Genomic DNA, 25994 nt, shown 5'->3' with positions numbered 1-25994 from the left:
GTCAATGCCTCAATGGTAGTGTGGTTGAGTTTGGTGATGATGATGTTGATGCGTGTTGGGTTTATAGTTGCTGGTTGTTAATAGTGGATAAAATGTAAATGGTGAAAGTGATGATGATGGGATTAAAAAAAAAAAAAAAAAAAAAAAAAAAAATTAACATTACCTGAATTAGAAGGTAAAAAATTGGCCGAGTGCAATAAGGGAAGAGTGTGTGATAGTTAGGATTAAAGTGAGTTAATTCATAGTTTGGATTAATATAAAAAGGGCACTCATAGTATGGATTATTCCCGTTAATTAATTCTAACATTTATACTAGCTTGAATAATGGAATTATGCCCAACTAAATTGCTATTGGTTGTTTTTTGTTGTAGGGTCATTTAAGCTTACTAAATTAACGTTTGTTCTTTAAACTAAGAAACTTACATGGCAAACTCCATGGTGTAGAAGAACTACTTGCAATTTAAAATCGCAAGCAAGTCAAGCCTATACCATCGACTTACTCTAATTAGTTGAGTGAGTAGTTATAAGAAGCGAAGTCCAATGGTGTAAGAACTTAGGACTGTCATAATTTCTTAAAATCGCAAATTTAGTTCTTCTGTACACCATCGGAGATTACCCATGTAAAATGGAAACTGCTTTAAGAATTAAACCTTAATTGCCTAGTTCTTAAATCGCCCCACTATGCAAAAAAAACCAATAGGAAAATTAGTTCCATAAATTAGATTTGATTTATTTTTAATTTTTGATTTATTGGAATTTGTGATTCATGTCAAGCAAGTGTAAAAGGTAGCTAAACCATTGAAGAGTTTAGTAGCTTAAAATGGTTGTAGGTTAGGATATGACGTGGATTTGTCAAGCTAGAAGATATCCGCTTACCATTGAACTTGCTCTAAGTTAAAACGGTCTTATATAAGAATTGTGATTGTCGAATTAGCTATGTTTATGTAAAACCGCTTTATACAAGTATTTGTATATTCGGCAAGCATTTTAGAACTCCATCAATGTCTTGTATCAAAACCTTCCTTTCACGCTCATACCCTCTTCTAAAACCCTTCAAAAACCCTTCTGAATCTCTCTTAAGCAACCCAATTCACAAATCTTTGTTCAATTTCTTTTCAACCCAGCTACCCAATTCAGTTTCAAATCCAAAAAAACCTAAAAAATCAACTAAAAACAAGAGAGCATTAGATGTTGTTTTCAAGGAAGCTCTTGGTTTTTGTGAAAAAGAGGAATCTTTGGAGAATTTTAGTGGTGAAAATGGTGAATTGAAGAAAAAAATGTTGGATTTAGAAATGGAGATTAAGCAATTAAGAGAAGAAAATGTGGGATTTTTGAATGAGGTTGAGGTGGAAGGGAAGGGGAAAGATGGGGTTGTTTCGAACCCGAAGCCGGAAACTTTACTTGGAAAGAAGGGAACTTTGGAGAGATTTTGTGATGAAAATGTGGTATCATTGAAGGAGGTTGAGGTGGAAGGGAATGGGAAAGATGGGGTTGTTTCGAACCCGAAGCCGAGAACTTTGAATGCCCTTTTTGGTAGTGAGGTTGTCTTTAAAAAGATTTCTCAAGATATGCAATTGTTGTTAAGGCATTTGTATGATTGTGGTTATTTCAAAGATGTTAACTTTTTGCCCGAAAATCGGTTTGATTTGAGTTGTTTTTATGAAGAATATGCTCATTCTTATGTTAAGAGTGCTTTGCAGAGGTTTGGCAATGACAGTAAGGAGATTTCCAAGTGAGTTGTTTCTGTGTTGGCTGCTTCTTGTTGTTTTGTGTTATTGTTAGTTATTTTCAAACCCCGTCAGCATCAAAATCGCCCTAGTGACCCTCTTTACACCAAAAAATTGTCTATATGGAAATGTTGTTTGGTTTGATAGCCTTGTGAAAGGAGATAGCATTGCATTGTGGAACCCTTTGGACCATTAGTAAGATGAGCAATGCTATGGACAGACACTTTCGAGTGTTTTCCTCTCAGAAACCGCTCCTTTTCACATAAGTACTACTTTAGATGAGGTGATTTATGCCGTAGTAAGATGAGCAATGCTATGGACAGTCACTTTCGGGTGTTTGGTTCCTGTTGATTGTTGCGCCCAGCTGAAGGAGCTGTTAGCGGCTTTAAAAGCTGCCACTGGTTATCTTGTGCTTACGTAGATTTATTCGTATGTCCTATCCTTCAAATTGTACCACTATGTCGGATTGTGATGATCTTCACTTCGAGAACTTTGAGAATTAGACGACCCCAACTGTTTGCAGATAAATGTTTCCAATGTGTGTAAAATTAAGTTTTTAGTCTTCCCAAATGTTAGGGCGAAAGAGTCCGTTGCTTATCTCTTCTGTCTGCATAAATATTAACTGGCGAGTCATAGCGTCATACTGTAAATGGAGCATGATGGTATCTCTTCTGTCTGCATAAATATTTATGCTTTTTTTAGCATAAATAAAAGGAATATTATTCTGGTTTTTAAGTTTGAAGACCTCGAAACCTTGCAGGTGTCTTTCAGGCAGTGATGCAAAATCAATTGCATTGTTTGGTTGTCCTTCCCTAAATAAGGGAGATGTCTTTGCCGCCAAGGACCTACGCTCGTTCTTCAAAATTAGCGAAGAATCTGTAAGCATGTATTCTACTCAGTATATGGTACTCCGTATAATTTGACTATCTAGACATATTTTCGACTGTACTGACAGTTCCGATGTTCTTTCAACAGGTTTGCAATAAATGTCTCCTGAACGATACCTGCAAGTATCGTGATAAAAGAGCAAGGAAAAATGATATTACAACCTTAAGAGTGGACTCATTGTTGAGACTTCTTAGAGCATACTCTCTGGAAGAGGTTTCTCCGAAACTCAAACTGACAGATGACATGAAGGCTTGTGTTAGTCGCCTCATTCATGAAGTGATCAAGTTGAGCAAAGGTGTTGACGAGGTGGCTGCTGATGGCGGGGATCAGACTTAGCCTTCATAATCTCAGCATATTGACCGACTAATATTCCTTTAACAACAGCAAGCCATGTTCTAGTACGAGTTGGATAGCTTTCGCGTAACATCAAGTTGTGACGGAGAACTGCGACCATTTTATGATAAAATTTGTAACCCGTCAAAAGGGAGACCAACTGTTCCAAGTTTATATATCTTGCATTTTACATCGGATTCTCAGTACAGCAAAGTATGTGATTGATTAGTATCTGAAAGATGTAGACCTAAAATTGAAGAGTTGTGTCGTATATATATGTTGCGACATGTACAGTTGCAAGGGACAAATAATATCCCGCTTAAGACAGTGTAACTCGTAAGGTTAAAACGGGACAAATAATATCTCGCTTCTGCATAAGATTCATAAACGAAAATTTGTGCATCAATACCTTATTTATTAAATGCACTGTCAAACAATGAGTTATCAACCAGCAATGTGATATTTACAGCCAATTTCCAGATTTCTGGCAACAAATTTGATGGAAATGTGAATCAACTTTCCAAGTCGTTACTGTACAATCACATCGAAACCAAGTACATCGTGGAGGTTTAGAAGGCTAGAATTTACATTTTGGGAGCCAAGCTAGGAGATACACGGTGTGTACGAGATTTGGATGTTCACCAATCAAGTTTACGGTATAAATCTGACAATGCATCATAGAGGATTGTAGCAGCAGGTGGTCTTGGTAATGGACCAAGCAGGATATCGGACGCTTTCAGAGATGAATTCCCGTAAAATCTAGCATTTTCTTTATGACGAGTAGTGACGATATTGCTCTCAATTGAACATCCAACAAATGCACCTGCATGATTTTGATGTTAATTAGCAGGTGGATTAGTTCTTCAGCCGGATACTGAAAATAGCCATGTTCTAGGGAAAAACATATTAAGATATTATGATTGTGAATTTATGATTGTGCGGATGACATTAAAATTAAAAAAGACGTTCAAAATAGTTTCATGCAGATGCTCATGAATTTCCCAAATTCCACTTTCATTTCGACAATTGGAAAATACTCAAGAAGTCATAACTGAAATTCTACAGAATCTGATTTTTTTTTTTTTTTTTTTTGACAGCATACAGAATCTGAAATTGCAGATTAACTATGTCAAAAAATTCACTCTTCCCTCCAGCTATCTCACAAGAAACGAGTTTACGCTAAAAATGTCACTTGAATAATAAAGAGGCGATCAAAAGGATATCAGTTGATCTGAAATAACAAGAAAAAACCAAACCTTTGAAGAAAAAACACACTAAACCAAAAAGCAGCATGTGTTTGGCTCTAATGGTAATGAAACATTATGTCAACATGTTAACATCATGTCAAATGACGGATGTTAGCATTTTGACGTTCTCTCGTGAAAAGGCAGTAGGTAATGCTAACTCTAGCATCAGAGGTGAAGGACAATAATGCTGTATCGGTAACACGTTAGCAACATACCTTTACTGCAGCTGTAAGTATAGCACGCTGCGCAGCCTCCATCGCCAGCACGTATATCAGCTTCTGCTGCCCGTCCAATTACTCCAGCAGCTGCACTCATGCCAGCACCAAAAGAGATGTGCATGTTTCCTCCAAACATCTTGACTGCTTCATTAGTTCTCAGCACAATTATGAAGTCTGTGAATTCTCCTCCTACCTATTCATGGTCATAGAAAAAGCCAGTATTAAATATCCGGCATGCAGGACAAAGAATAAGCCCGCAATCAGGGAGCTCAGTAAGCTGCTCGGAGGGAGTTGATTTATTGCTCCAGAAATATAATTAGGAGGGTTCAGGGTTGGTTTGATAAAGGCAGATTTTGCAATTATAAAAAATATCATTAGGATAACTTGTATGAACAAAGCTTGCCCAAAATGGAAAGAAAAAGCAGGGAAAAAAACACCCAAAAAGGAATATGTAAAGAAAATGCAAGGATAGAGAAAGTATTTAATAACAAGGAGAATTCTCCTTTCAGAAGGGCCTTTTCGTCTGAAATTAAGACAAAAAATTTCGCCATTTTGTAAAAAAAAAAGTGACCATTTAATGACAAAATGTTGCCGCTAAATTTCGCCATTTTGTAAAAAAAAAAAAAAAAAAGTGACCTGACAAAAAAGTTACAAGCTAAAATTGTTCACATTGTTCAGATTTTATTAGAAAATTGTATGGTAACTTTTTATCAAATAATAAGTCACATTTTATCGTAAAATGGTTACATTTTCTCCATCTTAATTTCAGATAGAAAAGGCTCGTCTTAAGGGAGACTTGTAGTAACAATATCAATCAATAACAATAACTAATTAAGTCATATCCAAGAAAAACATTTGATAGTCAGAAATAATAAAAGCGAGTGTAATATAATGATAGAATTTGGTATATTATTTCAGAGTCAAAAACAAGGAAGATCTGGGTAACTTACTTGAGCTCCCCAACCAAAACCAAAAGAAGCAATAGCAGAAGGAGCAGACCAAGATCCATCTTTCCTTCGAGCAACAACCAAACCCGTACCAACTTTGTAGGTCATCACTGTACCAACCTTCGCGACAGTAATAATTGCAAGGCCTTTTGCTTGCTTTAAGATTGCATCTGGGATAGACTTTTCTGGTGATAGAGCACCAATCTGCGCAGTCATTCGTCAGGAAAACTTGTAAATATTAACTTCTAAAATAATTTGTTAATCTTATCAATCTTTACATGTTCCTCTGAGCCATGCACAAGGTACGTAAAAGTCATTCCACTGGAAAAGATACTTCTGACGTAGTCACAACCATTCTAATAGTTTGAGTCTTTAAGGAACCATGGTTGTAAATATGGGTTGCAACACCAAATCGTGACCGAATAATCAAGGTTTCAAAGGTTGTGTGGAATAAATGATATGGAAGGCAATTACCTTGTTGTAGCCTTTGAGGGTATTTGTAGATTTGTAAATCTCATATTCCATCGACTGGCCCCACGGGAAATTAAGCCAAGATCTCAAGGTGCTGAGGTCAGTCAAATCATGGGTTGGCATTTGAGCAGCACGACTGACTTGATCCATCAAGCACCCCTGTACAGACTCCAAACGGACACAGCAGACATCACAAACCCGTTTTGGGTCAGACTCATGGAACTTCACAGGCAAAAGGCTCCTCCCTTTTGAGCATTCATTGCAAAATAATCCACCACAAAAACGACAATGATGCCTGGAGCAAATGATAGGGTGAAAACGCACACCGCAAAGCATGCAAGCTGAAGTAGAACTATCAGGAAGCCAACGGGGAGGTTCAGCCTCTAGAATCTCCTGCACGTTAACTGCAGCTGCCTCTGTGAGGGTTTGAGCCATTTCATTCCAAGCTTGTTCCAGAAAGTTAGCAGATATCCATGAGATTTGACGCTGATGAAAATCACCCGAAGCCAGTGCCCTCACCTTCCCACCAGCCGCAGTAGCCATTTCCGTAAATACGTCCCACATCGTTAGCTCTTTTTCTCCACCGACAAAATGATTCCAATCCATGTCAGCATCAGGGAGGTAACCCCCATTTGTAGAAGCATTATTACCCCAACTTTCATGTTCTGGCAGAGGTGGGACCGATACCGGTATCCAGAAGCCAGTTTCTTCAGAAACAGGGGTATCATAAAAGAAGTATTTACCATTCTTTTGAGTCTCCGCAATTGGACTGTTGGATACAATATCTTTGATTTCTTTTTCCTGCACTTCATCAGTTAATCCATCGTTACTCGTTTCCTCATGTCCCTCTGCTTCCTCCAAATTCTGATTACAGGAACCCATTATTATTCACCTCCAACAGATGTTAAAGCAGAAGACATGCAGCAGTAATGTGGAATAAAAGCTAAGAGATCTTTCTTAGAAACATTACAATCACTAAACAAAGTAATAGAATGACATTGATGCAAAACAAAGGCCACAGTTGACTATACCATTCACCACAGATACGGAGTAGGATCTAAACAAAACAATATGATACCTCAATCTACTTCTCTTCTTTTGGGTATAAGACTATAAGTGTCAAAAGCTGACTTCAGACTTCTATCAATGAAGCGTTAAACGACATTATCTCAAAAGTCTAAGTTTGCAACTAAATTCTTGCTGTGAGATCAGTACCACTGGAATCCTATTGCCACTAAAAAAGTTACAGATACCAAAGCAGAAGGCATGCAGCAGTAATGTGGAATAAAAGCACAGAGATCCTAAACATAGTATACAAAGACATTGATGCAAAACAAATCCCAAAATTGACTATACCATTCATCACAGATACTGAATAGGATATAAACAAAACAATATACAACTATCCCTCTTCTTTTGGGATAGGTGTCAAAAGCTGACTTGAAATTTCTATCAATGAAGCGCTAAACACATCATCTCAAAAGACTAAGCTAGCTTGCAACTAAATCCTTACTGTGAGATCAGTACCACCGGAACTCTATTGCCTTTACTCCACAACAATCTCTCCTAGTTGATTTCTACCAAACTCCAAAATAAGAATTACTCCTAAACTTTCTGCGCAACAATCTTAACTCCATTGAGGACTTGGCCAAACTTATTATCATCATCAAACAAAGTTTAACATTAATAAAATTTTCGACAACAAAAAAGCTTGCAAAATCTCAAATAATATCTTCAACCATTTTTCCTTAATGACACAAGGGCAAGTTCACAACTAATATTGAAACCATTCTTATCCTACATTTCGGGTTCAGGCACGCTTTTAAAACTAATTACCCTACCATACTTAACCCTTTCTTCACCCTTTCCAAACTCTCTCCTATCTAACAAGAAACTCTTATCAATCCCTTTATGATCCATACTCAAAGCATCAATGGAATCACTTCACCATGAAAATTCAAACCATCAGATGCAACAACAAATCAAGTAAATCAACCCAATACAAAAACAACACCAATTTTACCAAAAACAGTAACTTTCAATTACCAAACAGTAATTCAAGCAAAATGGCACCACCCAAATTAACATCTGAAACATTCCACCATATATACTAATTACTCTAAAGCAGCAAAATTTAATCAAACCAACTAATTATCTGATGAAAAAATTATCTGGGTACTGTAAAAACCCTAAAATTTCAGTAAAAGAAGCAGCAAAATTACTAATTTAGCATCCAAATCTTTCCACCATGTATACTAATTACTCTAAAGCAGCAAACTTTAATCAAAACAACTAATTATCTGATGAAATAACGATCTGGGTACTGTAAAAAAACCTGAAATTTAAGAAAAAGCAGTAAAAATGTAAACAATTACCTGCTGAGGAAAAATTCGAGGTTCATAATCATCAAGTTCAATTTTTGGGTACTGAAGATTACCCACCATGAGAAAATCAATCACAAAATTAATCCCACCATGAAAATTACAAAAAAAAAAAACAAAAACTATTCAATTGAAAATCAAAATTATTTGTTGAAAAAGTTAATTGATTGTAATTAAAAACAATTAATTAAGTATATATGATGATAATTGAAGTTGAATAATTAGATGAAAAAAAGGGGAGAATAATTTCGATGAAAATGAGTATAATTTGAATGAAAAGGAAGCAACAGAGGGACAAAGAAGGAAGAGACTCACCATTGACGTGACCTGTACGTACTTAAACGTCTAAGATTAAGTCTTCTTTAATTTGATTAAATTAAAAGTTTGTGATTTACTCTTTGCAATTGTGTTTGGATTAGGTCTTCTAAATGGATTAGTTTGGGTCGGGTTTAATTGTGATCAAGTCGATATTGATTCAGCTAAAGCTTATTTGAATAGGAATGCATCGAGTATACAACTTAAAAAGATGGCGAGGGTCGAGGTGAGCTAATAGATGAGTTTATTGGCTTAGATAAAGCTATTAATGTGAAAATCTAGTTTAATATTTTACTTTAATTTAATTCGGTTTCTTTGGTCCATAGAATTCGATTCTATCTGGTTAGGACAATATAAACATGGTTCGATTTCTAACCCCTACCTTAAATTGGAAAATTGAATCCGATCAAGTAAAAAATTGAACCGGTATGATACTCCGTGTAGAATTCGATCATATCTGGTTAGGGCTAATATAAACATGTTTCGATGTCTAGCCCTACCTTAAATTGGATTTCGGTCCATAAAATTGAAGCAATGTGATACTCCGTGTAATTTAGGCATTAGATAAAAGAAAAATAGGGTGATGAATAATCCCGCTGTTAGGATGTTAATAATCACGTTTTCATTAAGGCATTTCAGATCAACAGTTACTTAAATACTTAAATGTTGGCATTAAGTCCAAGTAGTGGGTTTGGTGTAGTAGGTTTGGTGTAGTGGGTTGGTGTAGTGGGTTTGGTGTAGTGGGTTGGTGTAGTATACCACTATGTAGTGGGTTGGTGACCACTATGTAGTGGGTATGGAGTACTATAAATACCAAGCTTCCAAAGGCATTACATATCAATCCTACATCCACAACAATTCCACAAAAACAAAGAGAGCTTGCATCGAAATTGTAAGTGTCTCTTTGGTATTATACTTCACTGGATTTTGGTGGAGTATAAGGCAGGCCTTACGGTATTGGTAAGGTACTCACACAAATAAACAAGGGGTTGTGATTCGGGTAACGGTTCAACCGGGTTTGAGTGTGTGAGGCAGTATAACGGGTCTTCTCTTACAATAATTTAGAGGGTTACTCTAGGGGTATAATTGGTGGTGATTTCCAATTATACTGGGTGGTCTAGAGGGTACTAGTTTGTATTCCTAAATTATTGTCGGGTCCAAATTCGGTGTGTAATTTGGTACCGGTTACGTTGTACTGGCACTATCTTTATAGTGGATTCAATCTTTTCGGCTGGTGGGTTTTACCTCCGTCTTGGAGGGTTTTCCCTGGGTATTGACCCTAAATCTCGTCTCAACTTATTATTAGCTTGCGGTTTATTTTACTTTTACATTATATATCGATCGGTGCTTCCGTTGCGTGTGGGAGATTGGAGCTTATTTCCCAACAAGTGGTATCAGAGCCACTTCGGCTCGGTCCGAGTGGTCTGGTGGTTTGATCGGTAGGGATGTCAAATATGGGGTCTCAGTTTGGAGTACCAAAATTTGATGGTAAAAGTAGTTTCACCCTCCTGCGAGAGGAGGATGAAGGATCTCCTGGTACATCTTGGCTTGGCTAAAGCCTTGAAAGGAGATAAAGGCAAGCCGGAAAAGTTGAGTGATGCCGACTGGGAGGAGGTGTGTACTAAATGTGCTAGTACCATCAGGTTGTGCATCTCGGATTCCGTCATCAACTGTGTTCTTGACGATGACTCTCCATTGACGATATGGGAAAAATTGGAAAAGCTTTACATGGCGAAAAGCTTGACCAATAAGTTGTTGCTAAAGCGACGGTTATATCGGTTGCGGATGGACGAGGCGGAAAATCTCATTGGACATGTCAATTTGTTCAATGGACTGTTAGATGAGTTGAAGAAGATCGATGTTAAGGTTGAGGAGGAGGATAAAGCGTTGTTACTCCTCAACTCTCTCCCCTGATACATACGAGACGTATGTGGATACGATTCTGTGCGGAAAGGATACCATTACCATGGAGGAAGCACAGGCGGCATTGTTGTCCTTTGATGCGAGGAAGAAGGACAAGGATGGAATGCGAAGCGACATCTCAGTGATGGTTGCTCGGGATGGGAGAGGACGATCCTCTAACAGGGATTATGGATCGAAGCATGGCAGGTCTCGATCCAGGAACACTTCTCGGAATGATGGAGTAAAGTGTTACAAGTGTGGTGAAATTGGGCACATTAGGCGGAACTGTCCTAGGAAAGATGTGCCGGATAACAATGGCGACGCCAACTTGGCTGCCGGTGAAGGAAGTAGTGATTGTTTCCTTACCGAAGAGTGTGACTTACTTGCGGTCACGGATAAGAGCGATGCATATTCCAAGGAAGAATGGGTGTTAGATTCTGGTTGTGTCAATCACGTTTGTACCCGGAAAGAGAGTTTTGATGAGCTCCAAGAAGGCGTGCCCGGGAAGTTGAAGTTGGCCAATAATTCAACAGTGGATGTCCTTGGTGTTGGGGTGGTAAAAATCAAAACATCTAGTGGGGCGGTGCATACTTTGGACAAGGTAGCTTATGTTCCAGAGTTGCGGCGGAATCTAATCTCACTTAGTCAGTTGGACTCCCAAGGTTATGAGTCTAAAACTCATGGGGGAGTGGTGAAGGTGACTAAGGGTAGTATGGTCCTCATGAAGGGGGAGTTGCATCGTGGTTTGTACCGTCTGGCGGTAAAGACCTCAAAAGGTGACTGGGAACGGAAAAGACGTCGACGTGTTACTTTCGCGGTAGAGGTGGCGAAGGTAAATTGTTTCCAGGTTGCGAGACGGGGCAAGGGTAAAATTCCTGCTGGTGAAAAGGTGGAGGGGTGGAGGTCCCTCTCCAGAGTCATTTGACGCGGTGACTCGGTTGCGGCTGTACACGGTGCATTGACCGTGGTTGTGAGTTAGGGTGAGGACCGGATACTAACTCGGGTGTGCAGCTGGTACTTGAAATCGGTCAATGGGTAATTCCTCGGTGACTCCCTTGGACTGAAGGGGGAGAATTGTTGGCATTAAGTCCAAGTAGTGGGTTTGGTGTAGTAGGTTTGGTGTAGTGGGTTGGTGTAGTGGGTTTGGTGTAGTGGGTTGGTGTAGTATACCACTATGTAGTGGGTTGGTGACCACTATGTAGTGGGTATGGAGTACTATAAATACCAAGCTTCCAAAGGCATTACATATCAATCCTACATCCACAACAATTCCACAAAAACAAAGAGAGCTTGCATCGAAATTGTAAGTGTCTCTTTGGTATTATACTTCACTGGATTTTGGTGGAGTATAAGGCAGGCCTTACGGTATTGGTAAGGTACTCACACAAATAAACAAGGGGTTGTGATTCGGGTAACGGTTCAACCGGGTTTGAGTGTGTGAGGCAGTATAACGGGTCTTCTCTTACAATAATTTAGAGGGTTACTCTAGGGGTATAATTGGTGGTGATTTCCAATTATACTGGGTGGTCTAGAGGGTACTAGTTTGTATTCCTAAATTATTGTCGGGTCCAAATTCGGTGTGTAATTTGGTACCGGTTACGTTGTACTGGCACTATCTTTATAGTGGATTCAATCTTTTCGGCTGGTGGGTTTTACCTCCGTCTTGGAGGGTTTTCCCTGGGTATTGACCCTAAATCTCGTCTCAACTTATTATTAGCTTGCGGTTTATTTTACTTTTACATTATATATCGATCGGTGCTTCCGTTGCGTGTGGGAGATTGGAGCTTATTTCCCAACATTAAATACGTTCGTATCGCTATAAAGTCAAAAAGTCAATGACATTCTATTCCTCTCATATTTCTAATTGTCTTCATCGAGCTTTGGAAGTTGTTTACTTGACACTGTAGGTGATTTGTCTATAATCTCATTCTTGCTTTGCATTGATATAGACGAGTCAATCCATGGACCATCCATTGACATCATGCTCCTCTCTACTTGGCTCGAGCTCGAGCTCGAGTTCGAGTTCGAGTTTGATCTCCTGGAAACCGTATTGTGACTCTCTAGTGACAATCTTTCGAATGTTTTTCGTCTTAGTTCTTCATTGAACTCGGATCCAACCCGTTTAACAATTGGTGCTTGAACCGGTATTTTCCCGTCAATCATGCTTACAACGGACGACATTCTCGGTCTTAGAGACGGAGACGGGTTGGTACATAGTAGTGCTAAGTTTAACAATGTTAATGCTTCTTCTTTTGAGTAACTTTGGCCTAGACTTGGATCCACAAGCTCTAATAGACTTCCTTGTTCTTGTAAAACATAGGCCTTCGGAAAAACGAAAACACAGGTAAACTTTCGATATTTGAACTTCTACAAAGTGTCGGAGAAACATAACTTAGAAGAGATTAGACTCGAAATAAAATTAGAAGTTTACCCAATCAAGAAGATAGACAAACTCTTCTTTTGGCCGATAACTAGTGTTGCTTGTTCCGCTCACAATCTCAAGCACGACAACTCCAAAGCTATAGACATCCGCCTTGTCTGTGAGGTACCCCCTCAATGCATACTCCGGTGCCATATATCCTCTAAATAAATTCACACAAAAAAAACACGAGTTAGTGATCTCGACACTCAACAACGTCAAAACTACCCTACCCTAATGCTCGAATTTTTTGGTTAATTGGGTTTAATTAGCGAAATAATTAGGGATTTGGGCCAAAATAGTTTCAAACCGACCCCAAATCCCTAATTATTTCGCTAATTAACCCCAATTAACCAAAAAATTCCTAATGCTCACCTTACGGTATAATGTAAAGACGAGTTAACTAAAAAATGTAGTTAAGAAGGCGGTGAGCTTACGCAGTTCCAGCAATTCTAGTACTGATATGAGTATTTTCCTCTTCATCAAGCTTAGCAAGACCGAAATCAGAGATTTTAGCATTTAAGTCTTTATCAAGCAAGACATTAGTAGCCTTAATGTCCCTGTGCACAATCTTGAGTCTCGACTCCTCGTGTAGGTATGCTAACCCTCTTGCGATTCCTAAGCATATTTTCCTCCTTGTCGGCCAGTCCATCCGCAGATTCTGTTCCTCCGAACCTATAAAATAAATTAACAATATCTTACCATGATAAAATCTCCAGCTCACAATCCCATCAATTAAGCTAGCATATCTTTGTAAATATAGCAACCTTATAATCTTGTAAATCAATTAGCTAATTACATAGGCTCCTCTCCTTTTTAGATGTACATTAGCACTATACTTTTCATTCTTCTCAAAATCTTATTGCATTATATGGTATCCACAAGTCAACAGCGATCCAACCTTCTCAAACCAAAACGCACCACCTTTAAACGCTCCAAACAACATCTCTCTCACCCGACTTCAATCATGAGTCATGACTAACAACCAAACCGATTCAATGATTCCGAACCCTCATGATACCGCCACCCTCGATGCTGCCAAACCAGAAACCCCAAACCCGGCCCATATGTCTTGGTTAAAGCAAGACGGGCTCATACTCGGTGCCCTTATGGGCACTATAACCGCTGCCCTCCAAAGCTTGATAGTTAGGGCCACACCTACGCTAATCCTTCGCGAATTCACATTCAACAAATCAAAACCAAATTTGATTCGATCTCTAAAACCACGGATCAAACAATTACCGAGTACATTCACTCGATAAAATCATGTGTTGATCAACTTGCCCTTATGGGCAAGATAATCGACCCTGAAGATGTAATCTCACGAGTTCTTAATGGACTCGATTACGAACTATACAAATCCGTCATTGACCAAGTCCGAAATCGTGACACACCAATTCCATTTGAAACACTGCATGAGAAATTATTGCAACAAGAACTTCTCATTCAACACAACCCCACCATCAACCATTATCAACCCTCTGCCAATCATGCCTTCAAAACCCAACATCACCATCGCTCCAATAATCGCAACTCCTACACCCAATCACAACCCTCTGCCACCTACAACAACCATTTCCAACCTCCTGCCCCACCAACTCACCAATCCAACCCTCGCCCTTTCAAAGGTCGGTGCCAATGGTGCCGCGAAATCATGCGAGACCGTCTCATGCCAGACTCATAAGGGTTAGAACTTAGAAGAGAAACTTACCAAAAAGGGCGCGAGCGAGAGAGTTGTTTTCCATGTACTCATATACAAGAAGCAGCTCTTTTCCTTCAATGCAACAACCATGAAGCTTTACAAGGTTCGGGTGTTGTAGAGCCGAAATCATGCCTATCTCATTTACAAATTCTCGATTCCCTTGTTTCGACTTGGATGAAAGCTGCTTCACAGCAATCACCTTCCCGTCTGGTAATACTCCCTATATATAGTCGCCAAGATGTTTACCGACTAAATCACCAATAATAGGATCAAAAATATAAAAATTTAACCTTACTTGGTATATACTTTACCTTATATACAGGTCCGAAACCTCCTTCGCCAATTTTGTTTCTGATACTAAAATTATCTGTTGCAGCTTTAATCTGCTTCAAGGAGAAATAACCTGTACCTAATTTTCGGAATTCTGCAATATAAACAACATTAGCCGGTGTCTCAAAGACTCCTATAGGCTATAGCAGGATATGGGTATCCCTATACGGCTATACTTACCTTCATTTTCAGCATCTTTACCACCGAGGTAACCTCTCAGCCAGAGAACTGCCAAGACTGAGACAAGAACGACAAACGAGGCAATCACAATTCCGGCAATAGCTCCAGCAGACAATCCTGAGTTTATTCTGAAGTCTGCAAGGGAATGAAAAAATGAGATTATTCAAATCTGATGATGTATGGAAAGCAAGTATTTTGACAGAGAAAATTATTGACTAACTGGGTGTCACAGAGATCCCTGATAGAAGAGGACCGTATGCGCCTCTAACAGGTATAGCAGTGGTTCCCTGACCAGCCCAATATAAGAAGATCTCTAGTGTGCTGTCATTAACATCGACATTTCCGAATTCCATAGTATATGGCTTCCCTGCACCTCCGGCTGTTTCTGCTATGTCGAAATCTTTCCGCTTTACTTCCCCCTGTCACAATAAAAAGAAAAACTCAAATAATGTTAAAACATATTCTGAATTTAAAAAGGGAGTAATTAATTGCGCAGTCGGTTTACCTGAACTGAGACGTCAAATAAGCGTCTGCCGAGGCTACTATAAGTCTGATCATCAGAATACATAATCTCAGCAAAGTGCAGTTTCACAGTATAGCTGCCTGGTAGCAAACAAAGGCCATAATACTTGAGTGAAAGAGGCGCCAAGCGAGCTGTTTGGTAAATACCAGTCACATTAGCATTAAATGTTTCCGTGGCTAAGAAGTTGGCCTTGTCGTTGTAAAGAAACGCTCCGGTACTACTGTAAGCCCATTTTTCTCCCCCAGATGCAAAGAAAGTTGAAGGTCCTCCCGGGGTGGAATCCTCTTCATATTCATTTCCTTCAAAATTCATCTTGCTTCCGCCACAGTTAATAAACAATGAATGATCTGCAGGAACAGATACGGACGTTCAAAACCCGGATATAAATCTTATCCATTGGCCCCTCAGGCTCAGACCCTCTATTCTGACACGGAAGGGACTTGTAAAGAATCAAGTGAAACGAAGGGAGTAGATGCTTACATTGAGGCTTAGTGACGCAAGGAAGGTCTTTCATCAAGCACCAATCAACACTGCAACATCAGAATTATTTACAAAAATCTTACTGTCAGAGAACTGATTAACTTTAGTCTCCTCAGAAACCGTTAACATGAGGAAATGTTTTCAGGGGAGCTTACGAATTGGTTTTTGAAGTCGAATGGCTAGAGACCAAGTTGCTGTAACACGATAAACAAAAGTTACATCGTAGATTGAGAAATTTTCAGACAAAATTGAGCCTGTAGAAACTTGAAATTTTGCACATTATCTTACATATTCGACTGCTGGCAGCTAGACGAGGATGAACCAGTAAAATTATTATAAGACACATCACTGCAGTAGAAACAGTCGGCATTATAGAATATATTTTGAACATAAACACCACTTAGTAACAGCGCATAAACAAGAGGAAAAATACTGACAATTTCTGCTTGCTATTCAAGATCCAATTTGGTAACTGCCCGGAAAATGAGTTGTTTGTCAGAAACCTGCATTAGTGTGTAAATCAATGGTTAGAAATTTAGAATAGAAGAACTTGGAAACAATTTGAGACTTCAAAAACATGCTACTGATTGTGTTTTAACTCACAAGAAATCAAGACTGTTCATGTTTTGGATTGAATCTGGAACCGGCCCGCTCAGCTGATTGTAACTCAGGTCCCTGTCAAGAAACCATTTGATAAAATTAGCCTTTATCAGAAGCGCAGGTTTTTTGGTGAACCATTCTGTAATTAGACTTCTGTAACATGCCATAATTTGTAGACATGAGAAGACAACTCAAAATCTTGAAATTTCGAGTAAGTAAATGAACAAAGTGCCCTACAGCTGCGCGTATGCTTAGCTAGTGTGTCAGTAATGCATATAAGAAAAGAAATGCTACTCACAAGAGCTTCATATTTACTAGGTTTCCAATGTAGTCGGGAACTCGACCAGTGATTGAGCAGTTCCTCAGTACCCTGATCAGAGAAGAAGGATATCAAACATCAAACATCAAACAAGAAGTACTTGTTTACGGAGTAATATTTATGTGTGAATCTATCAAAGTGATAACTTACAGTTCTTTTAAGTTTGTCATGACAGTCAGGTTTGGGAAAGTGAGACCTGCAGCATTAAGATCTGAAATTCTCCTAGGAATCAATAACAAAGTCATTAGAACCATGAATGTCTCGACTTTACTGAAATGTTGATCTCAAAACTGAATAACTAAGTCATCTTGTACTCACAAAGTTTGCAGGTTTGTCAAAGTAGACAAGCTAGATGGAATCGGTCCCTGCATTGATGTACCTTGAATATCCCTATTAGAAAATGTCGATTTCCATAACAAGAAAACGCTTTAAGATTTTAAAGATAAGCTCGTTAAAGTGTAAATTATTAATCATAGTTCCGTGTACTCACAGTGTAGTAAGGTTGGCCAGACTGCCAAGAAAATCAGGTATTTTCCCGGTAAATGCATTTCCATTGAGTTTTCTGCAAGTATTATTCAGTACTTAAGAGTTAAGAAGCCTTAGACTTTAATACTTCGATAACAGATATGAAGACTGATGAAATTACTCAGATAAGACTTACAATTCTTTGAGATTCTTTAGATTGACGAGTGTAGCAGGCAATGTTCCGTTAAAGAAGTTTGCAGCCAGTACCCTGCAGGAATGAGCAAATGTATTTTCTGAATATATGACGGGTGAAAATCAATTAACATGGAAAGCAACTTAAAATCGGTTAAAATTGAGAATCAAGAAAAATGATGATTTAGAATCATACTCCGTATCAGTTTGCATTTACAGTTTCGACAATGCAACAAGTCACCCTACCACAGTACCATCCCATTTATACTGTCCCATTCGACTTTGGTGATCAGACGAAGTCAACACCGACAAATATTTCCTCACAAAAATGCCGAAACATATTTTACATTGTACTCCATATTTCTGTATATATTCGGGAATTTCTTTACAGTATGTTCTAATATGAACCTAAAGGCTTGCATGTACGAGTCCATGCGCTCAGTTCGAAAAAAGATCGTCATCAGAAGAACTGGGAAATAGTTAGTGCAATTAACAATGAAAACTCACAATGTTTCCAAGTTTTTCAAATTCCCAAGAGACTTCGGTATAGGTCCTGTAAGTTGGTTATCTTCAACAGACCTGCAATAGCACAGTGGACTTACTACTGAACAAGCTATAAAGTATAGAGATTAATACTTTTTCCGTCTCAGGCGTTTGTTTACCTTTTATATTTATTGTGAGGCGTATTTCAATCAAAGGCAAGCAAATGATTGGGAAGGAAGGAGTACAAATATACTACAGAAGTCAGGTAATAAGACTAACAGTTTCTGTAACGTGGTAATCTGAGCAATTTCATCCGGAATTGGGCCGGTGTTCCGATTTCCCTTCAGTGACCTACAATGTACAATAACATTAGTCAGCAGAAACCAACCCGCCAAACGGGTTATTGAGGTCGGATCAGTCCAGGTTGGGTAATTATGAGTATGCTTGTATTAGGGTTTGGACCGGGTTAGTTCAAGTTCGGTATTTTTCGATGTCTTATTATCGGGTCACTTTGGGGGATCGGGCAATAGAGTCCAAGTGGATTGGGTCAATTCGGGTTTCAAATCATATTCTGATTATCGGATCGGGTTGGTTGACTCTTAGCTAGTCATTCAAGTCGAAATTATTTTGACAGATCTAATAATGTAAAGGCAAAGGTAAAACTCGCCAAAAACCCTACAAAATTGTCACATCCTACTGTAAGACGGTCTTATCTTACCGCAAAACATACTGACAAATAACAAATCTGTATGAAATAAATGTGTAATTGCTTCAACAATCAATATATATACTTACAAACGAACTAATGGAATCCTTGCAAGACTTTTGGGAATGTTTCCACTAATAAAGTTCCTGGAGAGATCACTGAATTACAAGAAAAATAAACTTCATCAGGCTCATTGTTTGATGTTTCGAAATCAAATCTAAGCGGTGTTACTCAGACTCGTTTAGAAGTATCCGACACAGGTACATACATGTCCCAGTCTAATGGTCAAACTTGGCTATTTTTATGAAAGATATGCATATTTTGGTGTAAAATGAGATATTTAAGTGTCATATGACTTGTACTGAGTATCGAGTGTCGGACAAAGGGTATACGAGGAAATAAGAAGAGTCAGAGTAACATAGAATGTAAGCCTTAAAAAGTATGTAGTCATGAAGTGCTTACATGTCATTCAGTTGAGTAAGGTCTCCAAATTCTTCAGGCAATACTCCACTAAGACTAAGACCCTTCAATTGACTATATATACAATATTACAGAAAAAAACATGTTTAAAAATTTAAATCATAATAAAAATAAAAACAAATCCAAATAAATGGTTAATATATAGTACTCCGTAATACAATGTTTCAAACAAAAGACAAGGATATTTGGTGGGAAAAACCTACAAACGGTTTCCTAAAGCTAAATTTTGGCGGATTGAGAATAAAAGGTAATAAAACTGATTTAGGATATTCTATAAGAGATCATAATGGTAAAGTCGTTTTGTTGGGAGCAAAAAAGTGCGGATCCAATAGTATCCTTGTTGCGGAAGCACTTGCTTTAAAAGAAGGTATTTTAGCAGATAAATACTTAGGAATCTCAAAGTTAATTGTGGAGGGTGATAACTTATGTGTTATTAACTCGATTCGAGGTACTTGGCAAATTCCGTGGGAAATTTCTAGTATTATCAAGGATGTGAAATTAGACCTTCATTTTTTCGATGAAGTGATAATTAAACATTGCTTTCGTGAAGCCAACAAGGTTGCTGACTTCATGGTTTCAGTTGGACATTCATGTCCAACTCTTTCGAGGTGGTTTGATAGCCGGTGGCTTCAACTTACCTCCCTCATTCGAAAGGATGAGATAGGTTGGTCCTACCCTAGAGGAACAACCTAGTTTTCTTACCTAATAAAAAAAAAAAAAAAAACAAGGACATAAACATTTGTTGTTATGCTAATAGATTCGAATATGCGATAGTGACCTAGCCGATGTGTCATTCAAAAATAACACCTTTTATGTTTTTGATACCGTAAGGGGGTGGACAACTAAAACTAAAGACAATGACAACACACAAAAAAAAAGGATACTCCCTCCACAAACTTATTTTCACCCATTTGCTTTATTGCGGTCTCCAAGACGACACTTTGACCATGTTTTTCGAAGTCTATATGTTACTTTTTTTTTCTTGAAATTTTTTTTCGTGAAAGATGTCATGAAAATAAGTGTAAATGTTTTTGTTTTATAATCTAATAATTTTTATTTCCCAACTTATTTACGGTCAAAGTTCGGAAACTTTGACCTCCCAAAAGCAAATGGGGTGAAAATAGGTTTGTGGAGGGAGTATTTTATATGTTACCTCTTAATTTTTTGACTTTTTATATGGTACTCCTACACTTTTAAAACATACATGATACGTTGTTATTATCACTAAGTGTACCCCTAAACTTTATTTTCCGTTAATTAAACTCAGTTTTAGGCGTTAACTGATTACTTGAACGCGTAATCAAGCTTGTCATTTATCATCCCATGACATAAGATAGCGAGCTGCAAGCGAGCCGGCACATATGTCATTCGGAAATAACACCTTTCATATTTTTGACACTGTGAATTAACCGATCTACGTAAGGGGATGGATGGAGTCGGACGTAAACATGACCGATAAGTCGATAACCGAGACTTAAAATAATAATGAGAAGCTGAAAAGAGGTACGTACATAATTGTAACATGGCATATAGTACTTTTGTTAAAAGAACAATCACAAGCGACATTACTAAAAGTAGTATTAGTGATTGTTTTGTTGAATGTGACACCTCCATCACTGCATGACTTATGGCTGATCTTCGTCCACTGTGTGTACTTTAGCTTATCCGATATTATTTGCAATGTTTTCACTGTTTAGACATAATAATGTTACATTTGTTAAAGACCGATGTTCATCATAATTAACTCGAGTGGGATTACATAACATTATTTAAACATCTTGTAAACCACGGTCGAAAAATTAATGACTTACTATAATCTCATATCCTTAGTTATAAAATGAATGATCGGTTTTTGTTGTTTTCAACAATACAGAACACTCACAAGTGAACGACTATATCACAATCCTACTATATTACATTATTTAATTAGATTTCCAATCAAAGAAAAAGTTGCAAATGAGTGGTCCATGCATGAATAATGGACGTATACTATATTATTCTGCATAAACACTCACTTTCCTATAAGTATATAACCATTATGAACGATAAATATGACAAATTGACAACGCACAATACATTAAATTTTGATAAACATATTTGACAATAATACGAAAATATTCGTTGTCACCATTAATATTAAGATGAGATCGATATTTTTGTTTTTAGCACTTTAATTAACGTTACTAAATTTCACTAAATGGTTGTTTGGTTGCATGTAAGAACTCGCTATGCCTAACCTAGCTAGATACTCCGTCTTATTACACGAGTTCCATAATTCATATGAAATCCGATCACATAAAAGAATAGCGGTCAAGCCGTCAAGGTAAGGATAATGCAACAAAATATTTAGTTAAATTATACTTTTGAAAAATCAAGTTGAAAAATAGAAGGCGTAGTAGTATTAAGTGAAATTAAATTAAGTTAGTTTAAGTTCAGCAAAATTAAGTTCAGAAAAGTTCAGCAAAATTAAGTTCAGTAAAATTAAGTTCAGAAAAGTTCAGCAAAATTAAGTTCAGAAAAGTTCAGCAAAAATAAGTTAAGTTCAGCAAAATTAAGTTAAGTTCAGAAAAATTAAGTTAAGTTCAGCAACTTTAAGTCCAAAAGAACAAGACCTTAGGTGATTAAAATTATGGAGTTTTGATGCCTTTGTGTGATTTTAATGGGTGGGTTAGGGGATATGTAAGAATTTGAAGTTGAAATAAATACTTTTTTTTTTAAAAAAAAATATAGAATAATAATTAATTTCGGACTGTTTATACAATTGATTTGAACGAAAATCGTATTTTTTTTTAAAACTCGTCAATATTATGAAACTTATAATTTTGCTTAACTTTTCTGAACTTAATTTTGCTGAACTTAATTTTGCTGAACTTTTCTGAACTTAATTTTGCTGAACTTTTCTGAACTTAATTTTGCTGAACTTAACTTAACTTATAGGATCTGAACTTTTCTGAACTTAACTTAATTTTGCTGAACTTAACTTAAAAAGAGTGACTTTAAGTCCAAAAGAACAGGGCCTAATACAATAATACTCCATACATTTCAATGACGAAAGTCAGTCAAACATACTATAGTAGATTATTAGCTTTCAGTCCAAATTTCATACATTTTCCGACTTACGTATAGAATTTGGTTGGTAATTACCGATAATTACATCATGACATGGCAACCTAACTAAACTAATTATACGTAATCCTCGTTTGATTTCGAGTATAGTATTGTACTCGGCCGTCTTGTCCATTAACTGGTTCAATCAATCTCACAAAAGAATCGAGTACAAATAATTATTCGTTAACCTGCCTCAAATATTTCCTCTACCCCAAACCCGACCACCTTTCATCAAATGTATTTGCCTAAAGGTAATAGTATATTAATCGTTGTCAAAAAAAAAAAAAAAAAAAAAAAAAAAAAAAAAAAAAAAAAAAAAAAAGGTAATAGTATAACGTTTTGAACTTTCCTAGGCTTTATTAATTACTTTACCTAAAGCTAACACAATATAGCTACTTTTTTCAAACAATGAGTGCGTTCAACAATCAAATAGGAATCTAGATAATAGATTGATGGATATCTTGCTACATAAATGCATGAATTCAAATGGAATTCGATATCTTCGCGTTTCCTAGAAATCGCTCTATTTATATTTTGAAATATATTTAAAAGAGTGATCGATTACAATAGACAATAATTAACACAAAGACTATTAATGACAGAACTGCACTTAAAGTCATGTCGTGAAAACTTCTTCGTATAAATCTAAAATAATTTTAATAGAACTAGTGTTAAAAAGAGTAACTTAGAAAACAAACTGAAATGTTTAACTAGAAATTTCGAAATTTTTGTTACTTGTTAAAATGTCGATTTTATCTATTAAGCTAACTTGTTCGACCACTTTTTTTTGACAACAGTAAAGATACATTGCTTACATACAAACAGAGTTGTACATCCGTACAACATTATTGAAAAGAAAAATACAATTTGCAGTAGAAAAAGTGTAGGACAATGTGACATGCATGGTCAAGTAGTACGACAACTAGAGCCATCAACCCATCAACTATCATACAAGCAACTACGGAGTATACAAGCACGGACGGATGCAGGATTTCACTAAAGGAGGGGCATACCCAAAAAAAAAAATTACGGACATCATTTATACGTTAGAATTTTAACATCGTCAATACATAGTAATATAATCGTAAAGAAAAAAATATACCAACAAGCCCTAAATCAAATACAAACAAGCCCAAGTGTATTATTTTAGAGGGAATATCCATTTTCGGCGATAGAATGTCTGTGCCGTCCCGACATTTTAGGGGCCCTGTGCAAAAAAAATTCGGGAGACCCTTCAATTTCATATATTATCGGCATGAGGGTAGTAAAAAATTAAGAGTATCATAATCTTCATTTATAACACACTGGGAAATTTTACAAGGAATTTTTTCTAAAAGTGTATAATTGTATAGATATAAAAATATATATGTTTAACAAACAATATTAATATGCAATTGGTGTGTTGGGCAATCATTGAATATACTAACCAAACGTCCCAGGTTCGAGCACATGACCATTAGGTATGTTTGTAAGCCTCTTATCACCAGACCAAGAGCATCATCATGCTTAGAAAAGGGCGCTCTAATTATCTAAACATAGATTTTCAGTTTTTTTTTTTTTTTTTTTCCTTCATGTGAGGGCACGTGCCCTCACTATCCCTCCCGCAAATCCGCCACTGTATACAAGGCTACAAATAACAGTAAACGTAAATAATTTAGTCAAGCAAATAAACATATCTAAATTCTCCTTTGAAACGACTCGATCACAAGCTTGTGACAGAGGAATAATATAAAACCAGTTTTAATAAAATGTAACCATTATCTGATAAATAAGAATTTGTGGATGGTAAAATGTGAACTTTTCCTGATTGTCATAAGCATGGTGGAGCGAGGGGGGCTAGCAGAGGCGGTTGCCCCGTTGGCATTCTAAAATTTTGAAATTTTTAGTTAAAATTTTGAAATTTTTTCAAGGTAGCTTTATATTATAACCACTCCACCCCGCTCAAAATTTTCGCCCCGCTGCCTCTAATTCCTGGCTCCGTCACTGGTTATAAGGAATAGTAATTTGTATGGAATTATAAAGAACAAAATAAACCTAAGATCCTATGAGATGAACAAATTAAAGATTGCTAAACTTTGAGCCATAAATTTACTAAATTTCACTTTATTTCTTCGGCCTTAAGTGTAAATGTAACAAATTTATTAGGACACCACCTATTATCCCACAATTGACTTGGACGAAAATGTTGTTGGTTGCTAATTCGAGTGGAAGATAAGAGTATAAAAAGTGCGTAAATGATTCGCATGATGATATTATAATAACACTTGTGTAAAACGGTTTTACACAAGTATTTGTTAATGATGATCATTAACTAACAAAACATACATGCTGCATGCATGAAAATTAAAAAGTAATGGAATTAGATACATACCTTCATCTTCAGGGATTAACTGAGCGAAAGTTCCAAATTTTGCACCGAAATTTGCTAAAAGAAATGAAATTAATACAATTATATGCACTTTATGCACAAATTTGAGTGAATAAACCACCATTTTATTGCTCTTAAAAAACCTAATTAACTTTACTAATTACAGTATCTCTTTATTCTTCAAGTTTATGTTAATTTCTAATAAATTATTCAATGAATTAAATAACCCATGATTTTGGATTTTATATTGCGTAGTGTAGAAAGAGAAAATATTGGATGACAAAAATTATGAGTGTGTGAACTGTGAAGACATAAAAAGATGGAAAATGAAAGGACGCACCGGGTGACACTCAATTTGGGCGACATCCTCTCACATGGGGTGAGTGGGGACCTTCAATTAAAAATGTATGTGAGAGGGTGGCACCCATTTTTTGGCGTCACCCGCGCCCAAGATAAAAAAAAAAAAAGATATGCAAGGAACTAATTACTTTTTCACATACAAACTTTACTCTTTCACATACAATTTTTCATAAACTTTCCATAACATGCCCTTTTCTCCAAAGCCTAATCAAATTAACTTTTACATATACTTTCTCCCTAAAATCGAATCTAATTAATTTATAAACTTAAAAAATGGATTATAATTCTCCATTTAGAGTTTATCAATTAATGAAATTAATATTTACTTGTTTATCAATTAACGTTTAGGCACTGTTCTTTTGGACTTCAAGTCACTTAATAAGTTAATTTAAGTTCACTTCAGATCCTATAAGTTCGATTCGATTCGATTCGATCCTATAAGTTCGATTCGAGATCCAATAAGTTCATTCATTCGAGATCCTATAAGTTCGATTCGAGATCTTATAAGTTGATTCGATTGATTCGAATCCTATAAGTTGATTCCAGATCTTATACCTCACTTAATTTAAGTTAACTTCGATCCTATAACTTAAGTTCGATTGATTCGAATCCTATAAGTTCGATTTAGATCCTATAAGTTCGATTCGATTCGATCCAATAAGTTGATTCGAGATCCTATAAGTTCATTCGATTCGATCCTATAAGTTCGATTCGATCGAGATAAGTTTCAGTCCAAAAGAACAGGGCCTTAGTTGTATACTTGTATGACTACGGAATTCTTGGATCTATATTCTATGCTGTGGGATAGACCTGAGAAGATGAATGTGCCGTATGAAATTAATATGATGAA

The 25994-nt window shown here is 36.9% G+C and overlaps 3 protein-coding genes across 7 annotated transcripts; 1 reads left to right on the top strand and 2 right to left on the bottom strand.

Moving 5' to 3' along the window:
* The first annotated feature begins 938 nt into the window (after positions 1 to 938).
* On the top strand, positions 939 to 3142 carry LOC141656321 (uncharacterized). Its single transcript, XM_074463171.1, has 3 exons — positions 939 to 1732; positions 2488 to 2605; positions 2703 to 3142. The coding sequence occupies exons 1-3, from the start codon at positions 1002 to 1004 to the stop codon at positions 2949 to 2951; spliced, it is 1098 nt and encodes a 365-aa protein (XP_074319272.1). The 5' UTR covers positions 939 to 1001; the 3' UTR covers positions 2952 to 3142.
* A 192-nt stretch (positions 3143 to 3334) lies between these two features.
* LOC141656320 (uncharacterized) lies at positions 3335 to 8607 on the bottom strand. Of its 4 annotated transcripts, none has more exons than XM_074463169.1 (6): positions 8528 to 8607; positions 8207 to 8257; positions 5835 to 6695; positions 5364 to 5564; positions 4411 to 4606; positions 3335 to 3771 (listed from the first exon to the last, which is right to left on the bottom strand). In XM_074463169.1, the coding sequence occupies exons 1-6, from the start codon at positions 8528 to 8530 to the stop codon at positions 3587 to 3589; spliced, it is 1497 nt and encodes a 498-aa protein (XP_074319270.1). In that variant the 5' UTR covers positions 8531 to 8607; the 3' UTR covers positions 3335 to 3586. The 4 variants fall into 4 exon arrangements, with proteins under 4 accessions (XP_074319270.1, XP_074319269.1, XP_074319271.1 ...); XM_074463168.1 differs by having other exon boundaries at positions 8207 to 8271; positions 8530 to 8559; XM_074463170.1 differs by lacking the exon at positions 8207 to 8257 and having other exon boundaries at positions 8528 to 8595.
* A 610-nt stretch (positions 8608 to 9217) lies between these two features.
* On the bottom strand, positions 9218 to 25064 carry LOC141656315 (putative LRR receptor-like serine/threonine-protein kinase At1g53430). 2 transcript variants are annotated; one of them, XM_074463161.1, is made up of 24 exons: positions 24788 to 25064; positions 20820 to 20997; positions 19291 to 19362; positions 18918 to 18986; positions 18402 to 18473; positions 18147 to 18218; positions 17644 to 17715; positions 17473 to 17544; positions 17301 to 17372; positions 17133 to 17204; positions 16962 to 17033; positions 16667 to 16738; positions 16501 to 16566; positions 16352 to 16411; positions 16219 to 16257; positions 16064 to 16113; positions 15566 to 15930; positions 15281 to 15479; positions 15061 to 15195; positions 14862 to 14974; positions 14560 to 14770; positions 13286 to 13523; positions 12861 to 13011; positions 9218 to 12751 (listed from the first exon to the last, which is right to left on the bottom strand). In XM_074463161.1, the coding sequence occupies exons 1-24, from the start codon at positions 24906 to 24908 to the stop codon at positions 12290 to 12292; spliced, it is 3105 nt and encodes a 1034-aa protein (XP_074319262.1). In that variant the 5' UTR covers positions 24909 to 25064; the 3' UTR covers positions 9218 to 12289. The 2 variants fall into 2 exon arrangements, with proteins under 2 accessions (XP_074319262.1, XP_074319263.1); XM_074463162.1 differs by lacking the exon at positions 19291 to 19362.
* Positions 25065 to 25994: the final 930 nt, after the last annotated feature.

This window comes from Silene latifolia, chromosome 5, assembly GCF_048544455.1.
Source record: "Silene latifolia isolate original U9 population chromosome 5, ASM4854445v1, whole genome shotgun sequence".
Taxonomy (NCBI): domain Eukaryota; kingdom Viridiplantae; phylum Streptophyta; class Magnoliopsida; order Caryophyllales; family Caryophyllaceae; genus Silene; species Silene latifolia.
Note: the sequence above shows the minus strand (reverse complement) of the source record. Positions and strands in the feature narration are given on the sequence as shown.